This window comes from Zootoca vivipara, chromosome 15 (assembly GCF_965207765.1).
Source record: "Zootoca vivipara chromosome 15, rZooViv2.hap1.1, whole genome shotgun sequence".
In the NCBI taxonomy this organism is placed as follows: Eukaryota; Metazoa; Chordata; class Lepidosauria; order Squamata; family Lacertidae; genus Zootoca; species Zootoca vivipara.
This window is the reverse complement of record NC_142598.1, coordinates 4,810,830-4,831,063: the sequence shown is the minus strand read 5'-3', so window position 1 is coordinate 4,831,063 and position 20,234 is coordinate 4,810,830. Positions and strand designations below refer to the sequence as shown.

General features: G+C 43.7%; 1 protein-coding gene across 20 annotated transcripts in view; it reads left to right on the top strand.

Moving 5' to 3' along the window:
* The window catches only part of HUWE1 (HECT, UBA and WWE domain containing E3 ubiquitin protein ligase 1), a 105,373-nt gene that overhangs the window by 51,085 nt on the left and 34,054 nt on the right, over positions 1–20,234 (top strand). For 13 of the 20 annotated variants that reach the window (XM_088658360.1, XM_088658358.1, XM_088658357.1 and 10 more), the window contains 14 exons: positions 2,790–2,847; positions 3,798–4,010; positions 7,662–7,907; positions 8,018–8,151; positions 8,855–8,955; positions 11,674–11,868; positions 15,269–15,485; positions 15,660–15,782; positions 16,140–16,374; positions 17,348–17,578; positions 17,719–17,841; positions 18,128–18,223; positions 18,522–18,791; positions 19,509–19,661. In XM_088658360.1, coding sequence (XP_088514486.1) covers positions 2,790–2,847; positions 3,798–4,010; positions 7,662–7,907; positions 8,018–8,151; positions 8,855–8,955; positions 11,674–11,868; positions 15,269–15,485; positions 15,660–15,782; positions 16,140–16,374; positions 17,348–17,578; positions 17,719–17,841; positions 18,128–18,223; positions 18,522–18,791; positions 19,509–19,661 — 2,395 coding nt within the window. The remainder of the gene's footprint in view (positions 1–2,789; positions 2,848–3,797; positions 4,011–7,661; positions 7,908–8,017; positions 8,152–8,854; positions 8,956–11,673; positions 11,869–15,268; positions 15,486–15,659; positions 15,783–16,139; positions 16,375–17,347; positions 17,579–17,718; positions 17,842–18,127; positions 18,224–18,521; positions 18,792–19,508; positions 19,662–20,234) is intronic. The other 7 variants (XM_088658356.1, XM_035140356.3, XM_088658350.1 and 4 more) reach the window with 1 other exon arrangement.

Here is a 20,234-nt window from a genome sequence, read left to right as displayed (position 1 = left end):
ATTATTTCATTAAAAGATAATTTTGTTTTTGTAATTAGTATAAATATCAAACATGTTTATCTTTCTGGTTTTGTTCTAATTAAAGTTAATACTTTTAAAGTTAACCACTATTTGGTCAGTTGACAAAATCTTTTTTTGATTGGTCAGATGCCCAAACTTAGCTGCAAATGCTTTCTTAAAAATGCATCAACACAGAGTACTCATTGCTTTGGAGAAACTCCCAAATTATAATTTACCAAGGGCCACAATGTGTCTGGATCTTTTCAAACCTGGATCAACCTGCTTAATCCCGCCACTGGGCTTTCAGATTGGCCATGTTCTCATGTAAGACTAAAACATGACAGGCAGGAGCTGCTGTGAGCCTTGGGCTTGTGTTCTTCCTCTCACCTCAGAGGCATAGCTGCCAAGTTTTCCCTTTTCTCACGAGGAAGCCTATTCAGCATAAGGGAAAATCCCTTAAAATAAGGGATAACTTGGCAGCTATGCTCAGAGGACACCTACAGGGTTTAGTTTCACTTCCACAAAACCTGACTTATTACATATAAATCAGAGGTTGTGATTTTTAAAAACCTGTTCTGTGTAAACCAGCCAACTTCAAACCATGGACGATGAAACTGGCTTATTTAACTAGCCCAGGGGGTGGGAAACCTGTGGCCCTCCTGATGTTGTTGGACTCAGTCAACCTCAGCCAACGGCCCAGTGGTCGGGTATGATAGGGGTTGGAGTTCAACGACACGTAGAGAGCCACAGGTTCCTCATTCCTGTTTTAAACCATGATACCTGGTTCATGATAAGCCAGGTTTTGTGGAAAGTGAAACTAAATTCTCCCAGCCATGTGGTAGGTGGTGTGTGAATTGTGTTTCCCCTAGTAAGTGTGGTAGAACCCTAGAAACATGATGCTGCCAGGTAGCTTCTGTTTATACTAGAGTTTTATGTTTGATTGTTTTACCGAGAAGAGACTTGGGCTGTGGTCTTTCGTAGACTTACAAGGGAGTGAGAACAATTTTACTCGGTAGGACATAAGTAAACATTCATAGGATCAGGCTGCTTTCTTTAGCTCTGCCTCATGATTGTATACATGCTGGGGAATAATTTTTATCACTAAAATGTGTTTCTGGAGACTAGTATTCTGTACTTAATGTGCTTTGTTGTGAGTATGACATAGATTGAGGGAAGTCTGTAGCTGAGCTCGTGAAATCTAGTCTGCTGATTGTTTACAGGTAGAATGCTGAGATCTTGGCAAAACTAGTTATAGAGAAGGTCCCTGAGCCAATACATATTTCATCGAACTGGTTTTGAGCAATGATTGCATTAGTTCTTGGGACAAGGAGCACCCTATTGCACTAGCAAAGGGCAGGATTACATTTGGGTTGGGTGGAGGGCCGCCGTGAGCATTTTTGGCATAGTTTTGCTTGCTCCCTGACACCCTGATCCCAGCTGTGCTGAAGGCCTTACTCAGAGACACTCTTGGCTCCGCATTGCTTTGGCAAGCTCTGCTGCCGCTTCTGAGTGTCTGCCAGCTGTTTCTTTGTAAACTTCTGAACTCTGAAGTTTCCTGTCTATGGGGTTTCTTAACCCCATAAACTCCTGGCTATGTGGTACTTGGTATGTGTGCCATATGCTGGGTATTGCCGAGGGGGAAATGAGAGAGAAGTAGTTGCTGTCCTGCATTGAGAGGCCGCTGGCTCCGAGATGGCATGATGCTTTGCAGAGTGGGTGGGTGGAGGAGGAATATTCAGGCACTGGGGAAAAGTTTGCCCTGGCAGTTCTGGTTTATAGGCAGTTTTCTGGCTTAAGGAGCTCTAGATTCAGTTGCTTGGCTTGAGGATCCTTGTTTAGAGTAGACTGTTTTGAATTAAGCATTTGTTTCTTTGTATTGCCTTAGTTGAGAACAGACCTGTGTGCATGGGGGTTTGGAAACAGTTAAACTTCCTTCTAGTTTCAGGGAGGCAGCCATGTTTCTTTTGGCCAAACTTGCAGGGCCGGATTTCCTTTTGGCTTGCTTGCTGCCATGTGGCAGGTGCCTGGTGCAGACTGGAGAGGTCCCAGTATCCTCCACTTTTCTTTCCCCCGCCCATCCACCCCAAGCATTTTGTCTGGCCCCTCCTTGCCTGTGTCAGACTTCTCTTTCTTCTCTTCCTTCTCCGACCAAACCTTGCACCGAGCATGCTCTTTACGTCATTGCCCAACTGTTCCCCTCCCCTCCTCCTTCTCCTCCTCCCCAGCTCCATTTTGCTGCAGAACTCCATGGCGCCTGGCAGTCGACCATTCATGGCCCCTGCCACATTCCCATCTTTAATCCAATTTGAGGCCAGCAGCCAAGATGGGCAGCACAGTTTCCCCCCTCCTTTTGCCTTTTTCTGGTGTCTCCTCAATGCTGGTATCTTTTGTCACCACGATGCATTCTGGAGTGCTTCAGGCGCGGTTTTGCCGCAGTCCTGGCGCAGGGCTGCCCTCTGGAATTTTTGTTGTTGTTGGAAGAGAACGATGGTACTTCTATTCTCCCAGTTTATCTTTTTGGGAAACCTTAATAGGAGACAGCTTTGCATAAAACCTGGTATGTGGGAGCTGGATATTGCATGTCTAGGACTAAGAAAGGTGAGCAAAGATTTTGATAGTGTTTTTCATGCCGTTGCCCTCTGATAAATTTGATTGGGTGCTGGGGGAGAATACTGTAAAGTGACCACCAGCTGAGCAGCTAGCTCACATATCTACAATCCAAAATCGAGTGTCTGGAGGCCTGTATTGAACAATATGGTTGTGGTAATGGGCTTTTTTACCCCCTCTAGGGTGGTCGGGACAGAAGAACGGATACCAATCCCACTCATGGACTACATCCTTAATGTGGTAAGTTCTCTATTAGTGGGTGGTCCTTGAGGGATATCGTGGCAGGATTGGCTTCAGTTTGTATAGGGCAGGGGGCAGCAAGGTTTATCTTTCCTGGGCCAGATTGGTCCCACAGAGATCCCTCCATGGGCCGGATTGCACGCCTGCATGAGCGCGCACTCCCATGATTTTCGGCGTCTGCATCTGTGCAGACGCTATAGACGTGATTTTCGGCGTTGTGGAAACAAGTCCCCGTGCCGCACCGGTTCAGTTCAGGGGCGGCTCGTGGGCCAGTCAAATGACCTCTGGGGGCCACTTCCAGCCCATGGACCTTAGGTTGCTGACCCCTGGTCTAGGGAGATATTCAGGCATCCCCAGCTCTTTTGGCTGACACCCTTTTTGTCTCCAGCCTCCCATGCCATGTTGTTAAGAGGAATTTGTATGGCTCTTGTAGCCACAGTCTTGTCATTCAGTAATGCTTCCTGAACTTGCTTGGTGTTGGTCTTATTTATAGCCATAAATACATGTTCAAAAGCAGCAATATTTTATCATTTTTTCCAGCTATAGAATTGTTTTAAGAGGTAGGAGTTCGAGTGTGTAATATTCACTTTCTTAACATATCAGTTAAATAAAAAAAAGATACTGCAGGTTTGCTGATTATCTGCAGAGAGAGTGTGGTGTCCTTTTAACTAAACCTGGAATGTCAAAGTAAACTTTGCTTTACTGGTTGATTTTTTATTTATTTTTTATTTTGGAGCAGCTAGCTTTGGAACCCATCTATCATAGGGTTGTGAGGATATTGCGCCAAGAAAACACTCCTTGTCATAAAATCTAAGAAACTATGGAGTTGAGAGCTCTCCATGCTTTACTCTCCATTTGGGCTTGGTCCGGGTGTAGGCTACCTAACCTTTTGTTTTTGTATGAAGTGTTGATTATTTTCTTCCCTACCCTCATTCTTCTGTCTCTCCCAGATGAAATTTGTGGAGTCCATCCTCAGCAACAATACAACAGATGACCATTGTCAGGAGTTTGTGAATCAGAAGGGCCTGCTGCCCCTAGTCACCATCTTGGGCCTGCCCAACCTGCCTATAGACTTCCCCACCTCAGCAGCCTGCCAAGCTGTGGCTGGAGTCTGCAAATCCATATTGGTAAGGAGGAGAATACAACATTTCCCTTTCCAGAAGGTAATTATCACTGCCATCAAGTTGGAAGTACATACAAGCTTCTGGAAATCCTATTCTTTAACTCCTACTCCCACCCCAAAATGCATCTGCTAGATGTTTCTGTTGACTGTGTCATTACAGCTAACAGGCCTTATTTTTGAAGGGCTAAGAAGCCCTTTAATTGGAGATAGAGCTTTTTGAGAAATGTAGTTTGGCAGAGGATCTCTGCACCTCTCCCAGCATTCATTGTGGTCATGTGCATAATTTTAGTGTATTGCCAGAGAAGGGCCAGTGTCTCAAGACTTTATCACCTGGATAGAGTTGTAGAACCACAGTATATGACTTTTAAGAAATCCAAAGTAAAAAAGTAAGAAGGAATAAATGATATCTATAGAACAGGCATACTGTCATAGTTCACCACTGGTCCTGTTAGCTAGGGATCATGGGAGTTGTAGGCCAAAACATCTGGAAAGCCGCAGTTTGGGGATGCCTGCTCTATAGCATGATTGCCACTTGCTGCAATTTTGTGGGAGCATGGGAAACCTGCAGGATATGGAACCTGCTGAAGAATTCTGTTTCTTAAGAATCCCAGCTTTTTATTTGATTTCACTGACTGGGGTGGAGTTGGGAGAGCAGCAACAATTTTATGGTTTTAAGATATGTAAAACTTCAAGTCAGAAGGGATAGGATAAGGTTTCTGGGGAACAGAGCTTTAATATTCTGTTTTAGCTCTTGGCTATTCCATATGATTTTCAGAAGCAGAATAATTTATGCTTCAACAGTTTAAACTGCATGATTATGCAAAACAAACCCTGCTGATTTGCTTGGGTTCCACAATTTATACCAATTGCAAAGTTCAGCTTTTGGGGTTGTGGAACTTGGGCTATGTTGTTACAAAATGTTTAGTTTCTTTTTAGGACAGAGGCCACTCGGCCTTAACTGGTTTTTCTGGTTAAACATTTTACTTTAGTTAAAAAGAGCAGGCTGTTCTCTGGAAGAAGCTGGGAATTAGTTGAAGCAACTAAAAGATGTCAGACAGTGACAGTGGTTCATGTGGTGGCAGCTCCACATTTTGGCGTCTGCAGTATTCATAAACTGGTCATCATGTGGATCTCAGTTGCATGAAGTCTCTGCTGGGGCTTAATTTGTGCCAGAGCTCACTAAGCTGCAGCCTCATTGTCTGTTGGTTTAGACTAGAGTTCATTTCCTTCAGACACGGCACACATCAAGAATATAAGGAAGTTGCCCTACCGTAGATCAGAAATGACTGGAAACAGACTTGAGGCCTAGCATTTTCCCTTAGAAATTAAGACTGGTCTTTTATGCTGCTCCTGCTCTGGTTAAGCTGATCAAGGAATAATAAACTTTAGCTGACCAGAACCACTATTTGAGCAAAAGCAATTTTAGAGCCCTTTTGCTGAAATTTGCTCCTCAGGCAAATCCCCTAATGTTGCATCACCGCACAATATAGATGCAATGATCAAGGAAGTAAAAAATTAACAAACCAGTTACTGTAGTTTTAGTAGCAGTGCCAAAAATCTTCTTAATCCTCAAAGCAATACAAACCAAGCCAGTTTCTCCTAGATAAGCACTGTCAAATTGGTTCCATAGATAGACTTCTTACTTTCAGCAAAATAACCAACAATTTTTTCATTTTCCAGCTTTGCATACAGAAGCGTAAAATAACAAAAAGCATTGAGTGAGTGTTCTTGGCTGATGCTGATTAGCAAACGTACAGCTGCCAATTCAAGTTCATTCTTTTATAGCGTCTGTCCAGGTGACATTGTCTGTCAAGGCTTCCCTGTTTAACTCTGAGCAATGATGCAGGGCCACCACATATAAAAGTTCGGTAGTAATATACACACTGCTGGCAAGACTCCGCCTATTCCCTCCCCTCAAACAATGTTTGGTGAGGGTTGCAGGGAAAGCAAACAGCACCCTTACCATCCTATTTGTTTGCTATGATCTATTGTTTACAAGTCTTTGTAGTCTCAAATAGGCTGTGGCCTCCACTTCATTGAAACCCAGTTCTTCACTTTAACATTCAATATTTGCTTGTAGTGGCTGTTGATACATTCATAAGTGTTGCTTGTCTCCAAAAGACCTGGCAAGTGACATGGTACTTGATTCCTGGATCTCAGGCCATATTAGAACATAAGAGGAATCCTTGTGGCCCAGAGTCCAGCACTCTGTTCTCACAGTGGCCAACCAGATGCCATCCAGTTTGGGTTAGTTGTAGAGCATGTGTCACTGCATAAAACTAAGGTGTATTCTTGGATGTGTGCTGGAGAAAGGGGCTTTGTGCATTCATAGAAACAAGACAAAGCTAAACCAATCAGTACTTTAAATGCTGACTGGTGAATAAGCTGTGGCAGCACCTTATACAGCCTTCTGGTGTTCAGCTATCCATGGTTGTAACACTTTAGAAGCTCTGGGTATAATGTCATGTCCACTTCTGACTGTTGGAAGGCCTTTTTATGCAGAAGATGTGCATTTATAATAGTGCTTACTGACATGCAGTTGTGTTGGGTCATTCTCAGTACTTGCTGTTTTGTTCTGAGAATATGTGTGCCCATTTGTATACCCATATCATTCCACATGCCCACAATCTCCCACCATCCTTGCTTCATTCAGTATGCCATATTACGGGCTTTCTTACCTTGCAACCTGTTTCTAGATCCATGATTAGCCCAATCATCACATTCATTTCTCTTCAGGAAGGCCAGTTTAACTTTGACAGTTGAGGAGTGGTAATAATTAAACTTGGGAATCCACAGAGTTTACTTGGAGCAGTGAAATTTAGGGGTTTTGTTTTTCTCATTCAGTGTACCTGACTTGCTATAACTTTTTGTAGACACCTGAAGGCAGTCCTATTTGGGGAAGCTTTTAATGTTTGGTATTTTGTTGTGCTCCTTTATATTTTTCTGGAAGCCGCCCAGAGTGGTTGGGGCAACCCAGTCAGATGGGCTAGGAACAAGAAATAAGTTATCGTTGTTGTTGTCATTGTTGTTATTATTATCCACATAGCACCACTTTTCTTACCAGGTCCACTCCTGCCAATCTAAGCAATACCTAAACAGATATCAAGGGACCAAAAAGGTCATGTATCAAGGATGCTGTTGTGGCATGAGTTTAAACATCTGTCCCATCATGGACTAAACCCGCATAATCTAGACTACCGTGTTCTTTACAGGAGCTCAACATTTCAATTAGTTTGAGCAGGCAGTGATCAATATGCTGTGATCTCTTGACTTGGGGAAACCACATCTGAAATGTAATATGATCAGCCACTGCTCTTCTAATTCTGTCATGGTAGCTTAGCGGGTGGGTTTGGAGTGCGAGTCTGCGCACTTGTTGCTTAGCCTTCTTGTGTGGGCTAGTGAGTAAGCTGGTGGTATTAGCTTGATTAGTGGGGAAACATTATCTATATTTAGCCTTAAGTCACTAAATGTTAACAATGTGGCCTTAACAGCTAGAAAAGCGCCCAATATTTCCCTGAGAGAAAGTGATGGATACCTTCTGAGTGCTGCTAGGTATTCAGTAATCCACGGGCCACTACTGTAAAATGAACATCCTGAACCAGAGATTGGTATAGTGGATGGTTTTGAGGCAGAGATCTGCACTTACTGAGCCTTGTTTAATGGATGTCACTATTTATCTTTTCTACCTTAGACACTATCTCATGAACCGAAGGTCCTGCAGGAAGGCCTGCTCCAGCTGGACTCCATCCTGTCTTCCCTGGAGCCACTACACCGGCCCATTGAGGCGCCTGGTGGCTCGGTCCTGCTGCGGGAGTTGGCATGTGCTGGCAATGTAGCTGATGCCACCCTCTCAGCCCAGGCCACACCCTTACTTCATGCCCTGACAGCTGCCCATGCTTACATCATGATGTTCGTACATACCTGCCGGGTAGGACAGGTAAGAGCAACCCCCACAACCTTGTTAATGACCCACCTGGTCTGGCTGCTGCTTTCTGTCAGCAGAATGTAGTCCAGGCACTTAGCAGCGTGCAATCTCTTCTATTACAGAGTGAGATCAGAGCCATCTCGGTAAACCAGTGGGGTTCCCAGTTGGGCCTGAGTGTGCTGAGCAAGTTGAGCCAACTCTACTGTTCCCTGGTATGGGAAAGCACGGTGCTGCTGTCACTATGTACACCAAACAGGTATGGAGCATTTGGTGGTTGAGAGGCTTGGGCTTGGCAGTGGTGGACAATTTTATCATTTACTCCCAGAATTTGAAATCAGTAGCAGCCAGGTTAATGTCTTCCAAGAAGTCATTTGGCAGACAAGAATTTGGGGGGCTGAAGAGAGCTAAATGTCTTAGACTTGTTCAAATGCATGTCCTCCTTGCGTCCCTTAAGGAGTTTATGTGTAACATAATATGGTAAAGTAGAAGCCATTAGTACCGTACATGCACCCATGGCAAGCAAAGGCTACAAGGAGGTTTCTCTTGTCCATCATACCTAGAGTCAGTTTCTTGGGTAAAACTCATCGGTAGATTAAGTGAACTTTGACCCGTTTACTGATTCCATTTAGCAGCTTTGGAGCACACTCAGCAATTTCAGTTCTTATTTAGCCAGCCTTGTTCAATCATTCTAAAAGCTGATGTGGCTAAAATGATCAAAAGCATGGGAGGAAAAGGCAAGAGTCCAGATGGAAATGTGGAGAGGGCTTCATCGAGCCCAAGGAGCATAAACAGCTCAGCACTGACTAGAGTGATGTCTATGATCCTTCATTTCTGTGCCCCGTGCTTGAAGAGTAGTGCACCCCCTTGCTCTATATTGCTAAATGTTTTTCTACGGTGCTGTAAGCTAATGTGCCCTGCCAGTTGAGTGCCACCTGTGTCTTACTTTTCAATGCTTGCAGTTTGCCTTCAGGTTGCGAATTTGGCCAGGCTGATATGCAGAAGCTGGTGCCGAAGGAAGAGAAAGCTGCCCCCAATTCCACCCAGGGAGCAAAAAAAGCAGGTAGGTGGGAAGCAGGTCTTCTGCATCTTCCAGATGGATCCTTATCCTGGACATATTGAATACTGTGGCATCTCTAGAGGAACTTTGATTTCATGGTACCTATGCAGTGCAACATGAACATGGTTGTAGAAACAAAATAAAAAAATTCCTTCAGTAGCACCTTAAAGACCAACTAAGTTTTTATTTTGGTATGAGCTTTCATGTGCATGCACACTTCTTCAGATACACTTGAAACCGTTTCAAGTGTATCTGAAGAAGTGTGCATGCACACGAAAGCTCATACCAAAATAAAAACTTAGTTGGTCTTTAAGGTGCTACTGAAGGAATTTTTTTATTTTGCTTCGACTCAGACAAACACGGCTACCTACCTGTAACTAGAACTATGGTTGTAGAAGATATGTTTTGTAGTCCAGTCGCTATATATACTACATGTCAAAATATAAACACCCTCTAAGGCATACTCTCTGTAGTCATAAAACGCCTATTACATTTTACACATTTTTGAACCATATTCAGGGCTACAAAACAGATGTCTTTAGCAGGATGAGCAAAATTGACTGAACGAAGGGTATTGCATGCTGTAGCATCAGCATACTACTACTATTTCTGTGATTTCAAACTTCACTGTCTGAGCTGCAGTCAAAACTTTGGTGTATCAATTCAGGTTGCCCTGAAGGTTTTTGGTGGAAAACTACTAATTCAGGTGGGGTATGTTTGTGTGTATATAAATAAGTAATGAAACTAGTGTGGCCCCTGGGGGAGTATGACCCTAACAACCCATTTAAGTTTGACACCCCTGCCCTTCCATGTGCCCTTCGTTGTCCAGTCCAGTTCCTGATTCTCTTGGCTCTAAAGTACTTCACTTGGAATGACAATGTTGTAAGATGGGGGTTGCTGACTTTTTTGAACCAGTGGGCACATTTGGAATTTGGAGGGTGCTGTGGGATCCCAGTCACAAGATAGTTGCTGTGGGTGTACGGTATAACACAAAATGTTTACGACATCTGAAGGAGTAGGAGGGAAATAAATAGATAAAAAAGACAGGACCACAGAATGACGTGAGCAGGCCCCTCCCCAGTCAGTGTGGGAGGGAAGGCATCTAGATCCATCATTGGTGTGCTCAGTCACAGAAGCACTTTGCGTCTTTCCTCTGGTATCCAGTGACATGCACATGCTTAAGGGGGCATGTTCAGTGTTGGAGAGGCTGAACCAGTCAGGGCAAACAGGGGCTCATAAGGAAGAGTAAGCCATGTCTCATGCATCATGAATATTTAAGGATTATTTACTGAGACCTTTTGTGGGTGCCATAGGAGGCACCATTGGACACACTGACATCTGCTGGCACCACGTTGGTGGCCCCAATGTAAAAAAATAAATCCCTTTCCAAACTCCTAAACTTGACTAATAGAGCTACATTCTTCAGTGATTGCCTTACCCAGGACCTTTTGTCTGCACATTTGATTTTTTTTATTTTTTTGTATTAAAATAACTTTATTTGATTCATTCAAACTGTACAACAATTTAACAGCTTCAACAAAAAATCAATAAAATAAGATACACCTATAACTTTGTTACAAATGTCTTATTCGTAGAATCAACCCTATCCTCCCTCCTCCCAATCCCCACCCTGAGCCCTCCCTCCCTTCCCCAACAACTTCTCAGCCGTTGCTGAGTTTTTCCCTTATTATTCCATACATAGTCTCTACATACTGTTTTTCTAAGTTACCAACATTTATAATTATATATACCATAACTTTCTATTGTTTTCATACTTTACATATAATAAAACTATAATTTATCAGAATCTTTAGTTAATTGTAGAGCTTTTAAATATCTGAAATGAGAGTTGGTTTTTCAATTTTGTCTTTTATATAATTTAAAAAGACTTTCCAATTATTATTTGAATCTTCTGATTTAATCCCTTTAATTTGTTCATACTTTGATGCCAACTTATAGTAATTATATAATTTTTGTTGCCATTCTTCTTTTTCTGGGACACTTGATGACTTCCAATTTTTCGCGATCAATATTCTCGCAGCTGCTGTTGCATAACTTACACAGCATATGTCTTGTACCCTGATGTCATCTGGTATCATTCCCAACAAAAACAATTCCGGCGATTTCTTGAATGAATATTTCAAAACTTTCCTTAGTTCTCTGTAAATCATTTCCCAAAACACCTTGATTTTATTACAAGTCCACCACATGTGTATGTGGGTACCAGTTTCTGTGTTACATTTCCAGCATATATTACTTGTGCCTGGATATATTTTAGCCAATCTGGCAGGTGTTAAGTGCCATCTGTTTTGCATTTTTAATAAATTTTCTTTTAGGTCGTAATTTGGTGTATAATTTGCGTCAATCTTCCATAATTTTTCCCATTTTTGCATTGTAATTGGTTTTCCTAGGTCTTGACTCCATTTAATCATGGAGTCCTTGGTTAATTCTTCTTCTGTATTCCACTTTAGTATTATTTGATAGAGATTTTTCATATGCTTATCCTTTCTTGCCAATAATATTTCGTCTAATTTAGATACTTCTTTTTCAAAACCAATTTTTTTATCTATTTGCAATCTGTCTGCACATTTGAATTTATGGACTCTTGGTACCTCCTAAGTAGAATTGTGGAAAATAGGCTGGCAGAACCAGGTTTCCAAGTGATCTTTACTTAGAACTGGAAGAATACAAGACTAGTTATTTAACATATTCTTCTTACAGATGGTGAATCAGAAGCAGTGGCAGCTGGGAGCATGGAAGCCTCTGCTCAAGGCCTGCTAGAAGGAATTGGTCTGGATGGTGACACACTGGCACCAATGGAAACAGATGAGCCCAGTTCCTCTGATCCCAAGGGGAAGTCAAAGATCACTCCAGCCATGGCAGCCAGGATCAAACAGATCAAGCCCCTCTTGTCAGGTGAGAGCAGGAGAATATTGGGGGTGGTTAAGAAAAGAGACAAGAGCTTAAGCAGAATATAGCAGCTGGGAATCAAAAATTCTTTGTATGCTATTTTGCTCCTTGTTTTCCTTTTCATGCCAAATTACAAAGAGAAGGCACCGGAATATGACATAATAATAATAATAATAATAATAATAATAATAATAATAATTAATAATAATTTTATTTATACCCCGCCCTTCCCAGGCAAGGCCGGGCTCAGGGCGGCTAACAACAAAAATATCAAAACAAGCATAAAATAAACAATTCAAATACAGATTAAATACAATGTTAAAATTCAATTTTAAAATGGGAATCTACAAGTGGAACATCATTTAAACATCTGTAGGATAAAACCTTAGGGGAGGGTAACACCGGGGTCAGACTGAGTCAGTCCAAAGGCCAAGCGGAACAGCTCTGTCTTGCAGGCCCTACAAAAAGATGACAACTCCCGCTGTCCCTTCCCTTACTGAAGCTATAAGATATGTTAGGTTTTGGGTACCCTTTTTAAGAAAGAAAGAAAAAGTATGTCTCTGGAGCTACAAAATTGATTTCATGCTCTCACTGTGGACACTGATTCTCAGCCAGAGAAGCAAGAACAACTGTTGCAGACCTCAGAACACACTGAGGTGGTGGTGGAAGCTACAGTGTACAAAATGATTCCTGCTGCTCCTCAGAGAAGGAAGAGAGGGGTGGTGGTGATGGGGGACAGAGGCAGTAGTGTGCAGAAGAATGACTCATCACTTCAGTTGTTTCCACATGAATGCAGTTGTCTCTATGGAAAACGAGAAATAAGAACTTGAGCTCTTAATGCAGGATGGCAAACATGACCTGACAGGCATTACTGAAACCTGGTGGGATGAGTCTCATGACTGAAATATAGAAATTGAGGGGTACAACCTGCTCAAAGGCAATATATCAAACCGGAAGTGGGGAGAGGTAGCATTATATGTAAGGGATGTGTACACTTGTGAAGAGATTCATGACTTGGAGCATGGAAGGCAGGTTGAGAGTACATGAGTAAAAATTGTAGGGGAGGAAAGCAACAGTGACCTTACTATGGGTGTCTTCTATAGACCTCCAAGCCGGACTGAGGACTTGAATAATGCATTCCTTGAGCAGGTTACCAAACGTTCAAAAAGGAAAGATACAGGGAACTTTGGAAGGAAGTGATCATGTCCTCTTGGGTTTTATTATACACAGGCAAGGGAAAGCTAAGTGTAGTCAGACATGCACTCTGGGAGTCATTTTGGACTCACAGCTGTCCATGGAGGCACAGATTAATTCTGTATCCAGGGCAGCTGTTTATCAGCTCAATCTGGTACGCAGGCTGAGACCCTACCTGCCCGCGGACTGTCTCGCCAGAGTGGTGCATGTTCTAGTTATCTCTTGCTTGGACTACTGCAATGCACTGTACGTGGGGCTACCTTTGAAGGTGACCCGCAAACTACAACTAATCCAGAATGCAGCAGCTAGACTGGTGACTGGGAGCAGCTGCTGAGACCACATAACACTGGTCTTGAAAGACCTACATTGGCTCCCAGTACGTTTCCGAGCACAATTCAAAGTGTTGGTGCTGACCTTTAAAGCCCTAAACGGCTTCGGTCCAGTATACCTGAAGGAGCATCTCCACCTCCATTGTTCTGCCCGGACACTGAGGTCCAGTGCCGAGGACCTTCTGGCGGTTCCCTCACTGCGAAAAGCCAAGTTACAGGGAACCAAGCAGAGGGCCTTCTCGGTAGTGGCACCCACCCTGTGGAACATCCTCCCACCAGATGTCAAAGAGAAAAACAACTACCAAACTTTTAGAGGACATCTGAAGGCAGCCCTCTTTAGGGAAGCTTTTAATGTTTAATAAATTATTGTATTTTAATATTTCTGCTGGAAGCTGCCCAGAGTGCATGGGGATATAATAAATTATTATTATTATAAAAGCTGGTGAAATGATGGGTTTGTAGCTGGTAACAGCTCCTCACCATCCTGGAAAAAAGTGGCGTGCCACAGGGTTCTGTCTTGGGCCTGTTGTTCAACATCTTTATAAACAACTTGGATGAAGGAATTGAGGGGCTGCTCATCCAATTTGCAGATGACACCAAACTGGGAGGGGTAGCTAATGCAACAGAAGATAGAATCAGGATTCAAGATGATTAAGGGAAGTAATAAAGGTAAAGGTACCCCTGACCATTAGGTCCAGTTGCGGATGACTCAGGTTGCGCGCTCAAAGATATTGACAAGTTGAAACATGTGCAGAGGAGGACAACCAAGAGATGACCAAGAGTCTGGAAATCAGGCCTTATGAGAAATGGTTGAGGGAGTTATGTATGTTTAGCTTAGAAAAGAGGAGATTGAGAGAAGATATGATAGCCATCTTCCGTATTTTTTGCTCCATAAGATGCACCTGACCATAAGATGCACTTAGTTTTCAGAGGAGGAAAGGGGGAAAGCCCTGTTTCGGGGGGGATCAGCTCACAGTTGTGCAGCTTCTTTTACAAAGAGGAAAAGCCCCATTTTTTAAAGGATCAGCTCAAAGTTGTTGAGTTTACTTTGCGAAGGGAAAAAATCCTGTTCAACTCACAGTTCTGCAGCTTCTGATAATCTAATCAGCCAGATAATCCAACCAGCCAGTCACATGTTGCTGGGAAAACAAACAGCCTCCCTCTGGAGAACATCCAACAATGGAGGCCTGAGCAAGGGGGCTGACCAGGAAGGAAGCTAGGGTCCCTATCTCCCTCCCCGATCTCTTGCAATCAGCTGCTGAGCGGCGGGTTTTCAACACCCCTCTTTCCCTCTTGTTAGCCTTTAGCTCTTTCTTTAGGCTCCAGGGACCATGCATTCTCTCCATGAGACGCACAGACATTTCCCCTTACTTTTTAGGAGGAGAAAAGTGCATCTTATGGAGCGAAAAATACGGTATCTAAAGGGCTGTCACATGAAAGCTTGTTTTCTCCTGCTCTGGAGGGTGCGACCTAAACCAATGGCTCCAAGTTACAATAAATGAGTTTCCTACTAAACATCAGGAAGAGCTTTCTGACAGTAAGAGCTGTTTAACAGTGGAACAGACTCCTACGAGAGGTAGTGGACTGTTCTTCCTTTGAGGTTTTTAAGCAGAGGTTGGATACTCATCTCAATTATGATCTAGCTGAGATGCCTGCATTGTAGGGGGTTGGACTAGTTGAACCTCGGCATCCTATCCAGCTCTCCAGTTCTATGGTTTTATGACTTTATGGTTATCAGTAAAGCAGGAAATTAGAGATTATGCCAACACCAGGTGGAAAGTCCTCAGGTTCTAACACTACTTGCCGCTTCTTTATTTTGGCACACTTTACTCTACCAAGTTCCTGCAAGAAAATCAGTTCTTCATTTGCTCTCTGTATCTCAGCTTCATCTAGGTTAGGCCGTGCCTTGGCTGAACTGTTTGGGTTGCTGGTCAAGCTGTGTGTGGGTTCTCCAGTAAGACAGCGCCGGAGTCACCATGCTGCTAGCACCACTACTGCTCCCACACCCGCTGCTCGCTCTACAGCATCAGCACTGACCAAACTACTCACAAAGGGGCTTTCCTGGCAGCCCCCACCATACACGCCCACCCCCCGCTTCCGGTGAGTCCTGTCTACTATAAGTTGATCTCAAGTTCCACAGTGTTTGCAAGAAGGAAGGAAATTTCAGTCTTGGACGCTTGTAGATACTCTTCCCGAGGTGCTGAGACTCAAAGAATACAGTGTTTAATCTTGCAGAATCATCAGCCTAACTATCTAAATCTATTTTTCTTCTAGGTTGACTTTTTTCATCTGTTCTGTGGGTTTCACCTCGCCAATGTTGTTTGATGAGCGGAAGTATCCCTACCACCTAATGCTGCAGAAATTTTTGTGCTCGGGGGGCCACAACGCACTCTTTGAGTAAGCATTTATCTACTGCACGCCACTTTGTCTAGTGTAGGAGACTGAAAATTGGGTTTGAAGGTTTTGTAGTTTTATGTGCTGTAGTCAAAAATTGAGATTGAAAATCTAAGGCCTCTGTCATCCATTGTTTGCTCAGTTACTTAATATAACATACATTGCTAATGACACTAATTGTGTGGCTGATGGAGGTGGCACAAGGAATATGTGAAAAGTAGCTTTCAAGTCAGTGGGAAGATCAATAAATGGGGCCCAAATGCAGGTGCATAACATTGTGGGATTCTGTAGGAAAAACATTCAAGTCCAAATCTTTAGAGGTTGTGACACTATTTGTGCTCATTCTTTTTTTTCCTTTAGAACATTCAACTGGGCCCTTTCCATGGGTGGCAAAGTTCCTGTTGCTGAGGGCCTGGAACACCCAGACCTACCTGATGGCACTGGAGAGTTTCTGGATGCCTGGCTTATGCTGGTGGAGAAAATGGTGAATCCCACCACAGTGCTGGAATCTCCCCATTCATTACCTGCCAAGCTGCCAGGTGGGCAGAACTACCTGCAGTTCAGTGCCCTGCGTTTCCTCGTGGTAACACAGAAGGTGAGCAGCCTCTCCTATATAGCTTATACAGCCATACCTTGGATTACAGCCTCTTCAGGTTGCATGTTTTGGGTTGCGCTCTGCGCCGAACCTAGAAGTACCGGAATGGGTTACTTCCAGGTTTCAGTGAATGCGCAGAAGCACTAAATCATGCTTTGCGCATGTGCAGAAGCACGGATTCGCAACCCGTGCATGCGCAGACGCGGGTTGCGAACATGCCTCCCACACAGATCACGTTCGCAACCTGAGTGTCCGCTGTACTAGTGTGGGTCTTATACCAGAATCTGGTGCAATGTGACTTGACTGTGGCAGGGACTCTCAAATCGTTTATTTTATTCTAATGTTACAGTCTAATAAAGCTGATCTATGTAGTGCTCTCGGTAGTCCTTACAACAAACCTGTTCATCAAACGCTTTATAGAGTTCAAAATACTATACAGTGGTGCCTCGACTTACGAATTTAATCCGTTCCGAAGGCACCTTCGTAGATCAAAAAATTCGTAAGTCGAAAAGCGCCATTGGAAATGTGATTTCCCATAGGAATGCATTGGAAATGGAAAAATTCGTAAGTCGAAGCAACCCCATCTAAAAATTCATAGGTTGAAAAAACCCTATTTAAAACCGCCGCGGTTTCTGTTCGGATGTCGAGAAATTCGTAATTTGCCCCATTCATAAGTCGAAAAATTTGGTTGTCGAGTCGTTCGTAAGTCGAGGTACCACTGTATAAATGCTAAATTATAAACATTTTATTCTGTTAATACCCCTAGCCAGGGTTTTGTGTTGCACAGTTCCCTGCAAGCACAGAATTTGCTACTTAGTGCGGAATGCACCATACTGAGAAATCTCTTGCTCTTTTCTTTTTAAATGACCCCCCCCCCCCACACACACACAGAGACACATATTTTGCCACTTTCTGCTCCAAGAAATGTAACCCAAGGAGGACTCAGTTTGCTAATTCTTTCTCCATGGTGCAGGCAGCCTTCACTTGCATCAAGAACTTATGGAACCGCAAGCCACTGAAGGTATATGGAGGACGCATGGCAGAGTCCATGTTGGCCATCCTGTGCCACATCCTGCGTGGAGAGCCTGTCATCCGTGAGCGCCTTGGGAAGGAGAAAGAAGGAGCACGCAGTGAGGAGGAGGCAGGGCAAGAGGAAGGTGGTGCCCGAAGGGAGCCCCAGGTCAACCAACAGCAGCTGCAGCAGGTAGAAATCAACTTATTATTCCGCCATTCCACAAAACAGCACCCTCCCATCCAGAGATACTCCATCCAAACTGTGTCTTCCACGACCATCTCTTCAGTCTGCATTTCTGATCTTTTAAAAACCTGTCTCTCTCTCTTCAGTTGATGGATATGGGCTTTACACGGGAGCATGCCATGGAAGCTCTGCTGAATACCAGCACCATGGAACAAGCTACAGAGTATCTGCTGACCCATCCTCCTCCACTTATGGGTGGTGTTGTTAGGGTAAGGCCACTTAGCAGCTAAGACTAAGTAGCAGGGGAAGGGCATATTCCTGGGCTGCCACTCTCTCCAGCTTGATACTTCTGAAGGAAAACGTTTACTGCAAGCTAATTTAATGTAGTTGTGGTGGCCTTAGCCAGGAGGATTGTGTAAGCAGTGTGCCCAAAGGGTGGGTCTCTTCCTACTTGAATTCTGTAATTTAGGCCCTGTAGACTGTTTGGAGAACTGTTTAGTTTCCCTTGCATTGAGTTATGTAACCTCACAGGGTTATTTCTGTGTTGTATGACAGGATCTGAGTATGTCTGAAGAAGATCAAATGATGAGGGCTATTGCTATGTCACTGGGACAAGACATCCCCATGGACCAAAGAGCTGAATCACCAGAGGTAAAGGTATCATAAGGGGATTCCATAAAGGGCTGGGTTGAAGGAATAGTGGTGAAGTTCTTGGAAAGAAGTCGGGAGTGGGCTGGCATATGCATCCTGGAATTCAAAGGTTGCAGAAATGTGGTGAGAACCTGTGGTCGTGACAATGTAAATATCACAGACTCAGTTTTCTTTGATAATAATAGGACAGCTGCGAATAGCAGAGGAATTGTGCCTTGCCCTTGAGGGAGGGAGGGAGGCAGGTGAGTCTGTGGTACTATGAAAGCAATATTTATAACCAGCCGTTTCTGCTCTCTAGGAGGCTGCTTGCCGAAAAGAGGAGGAAGAACGTAAGGCCAGGGAGAAGCAAGAGGAGGAGGAGGCAAAGTGTCTGGAGAAGTTCCAGGATGCCGAACCTTTGGAGCAAGAAGAGCTGCACAGCTTTACAGACACCATGCTTCCTGGCTGCTTCCACCTGTTGGATGAGCTGCCAGACACTGTGTACCGTGTCTGCGACCTCATCATGACTGCCATCAAACGCAATGGAGCTGACTACAGAGACATGATCCTCAAGCAAGTGGTGAATCAGGTGAGCGTATCTACCACGACCACACAATCTCTTTGCATTGGGAGGTGTTCTGAACAATACCCAGTCCATTTTATGCTATTCTTGTCCCGAACAAGAATGCATTATTCCAGTGCTCTGTTAGCCTAGGTGATTATCCAAGATGCTCTAGAACAGGAAAAGGCTTCTATAGGTACTTAAGTTCACCTGGTTTCCAGGGACAATCTGAGAGACAGGCTGCAAGCATTGGGTTCAATTAGAGCTTGGATTTGAGATCCTGGAAGATAATGATATCTGAATTGGGCTGCACGATGTGTGATGGATGACAGGACTCCCAAGGACTGCTTAATGTACCTATTTATTTACTTGCACTTTGACGTTCTTTCGAACTGCTAGGTTGGCAGGAGCTGGGACTGAGCAACAGGAGCTCACCCCGTCTCGGGGATTCAAACTGCCGACCTTCTGATCAGCAAGCCCTAGGCTCAGTGGTTTAGACCACAGCGCCACCCGCATCCCAGTGTTTGACATGCTTAGGTCTAAAATTTAGAACAGTTAACTTCCCGTTGCCACCATATTTCTATTTCCACCAAATGCCTTGTAGGGCCTGGCATCATAGCCTTCTGAGCAAATACCTTAGTGGCATTGTGTTCTCGATGTCCTGTAATAGATTAAGACTACTGTCCAAGAAAGGCTATCTTGCTGATAATCCACTCCATTCATAACATGCCCTTTCTTTGGCAGGTGTGGGAAGCCGCTGATGTCCTCATAAAAGCAGCTCTGCCCCTCACCACTAGCGACACCAAGACTGTCTCAGAGTGGATCAGCCAGATGGCTACCCTGCCACAGGCCTCCAACCTGGCCACACGCATCCTGCTGTTAACTTTACTCTTTGAGGTGAGTCCAAGGAAAGGGGAAGGAGACATGCCCACCCCCCACCAGTTACCCCATGTCTTTGTTCAACTGTTAGCTGCGATGGGGTTGAAGGGTCAGGACTGGACTTTCAAGCCTTTGAGATGATGGTTATCATGTTTTCCTATAGAATTTGGATTGCTCTTTACATATAACATTTATCTCATAAATTAACATTTATCTCTTGCTGTTTCATTGCTTTAATCACTAGATATTTCTTACTTCCCAAAGTCCAGGATATAGAGCATAAGGAATGTAATTATTTGATAGAGAGAGTGGACCTGCTCACTCTAGTTCACGATACTTTGTCATTTAGGGTTTTCCATTGTAACTGCTTAGGCATCTATATGTTAAGTAGTGTCTGTATGTTATATAACATTAACATTAAAAAAATCATATTTCGTATTTGACACAGAAAAACTCCTTTTTTCAAGGATACGGAACTCTTTTTTTATATAACCCCCCCCCACACACACACACAAAATACTCAACTTCAAATAACTTTGGTGAACATAGCTACAGATTGCATTCTACTAGGCCAGCCTTCCCTAACCTGAT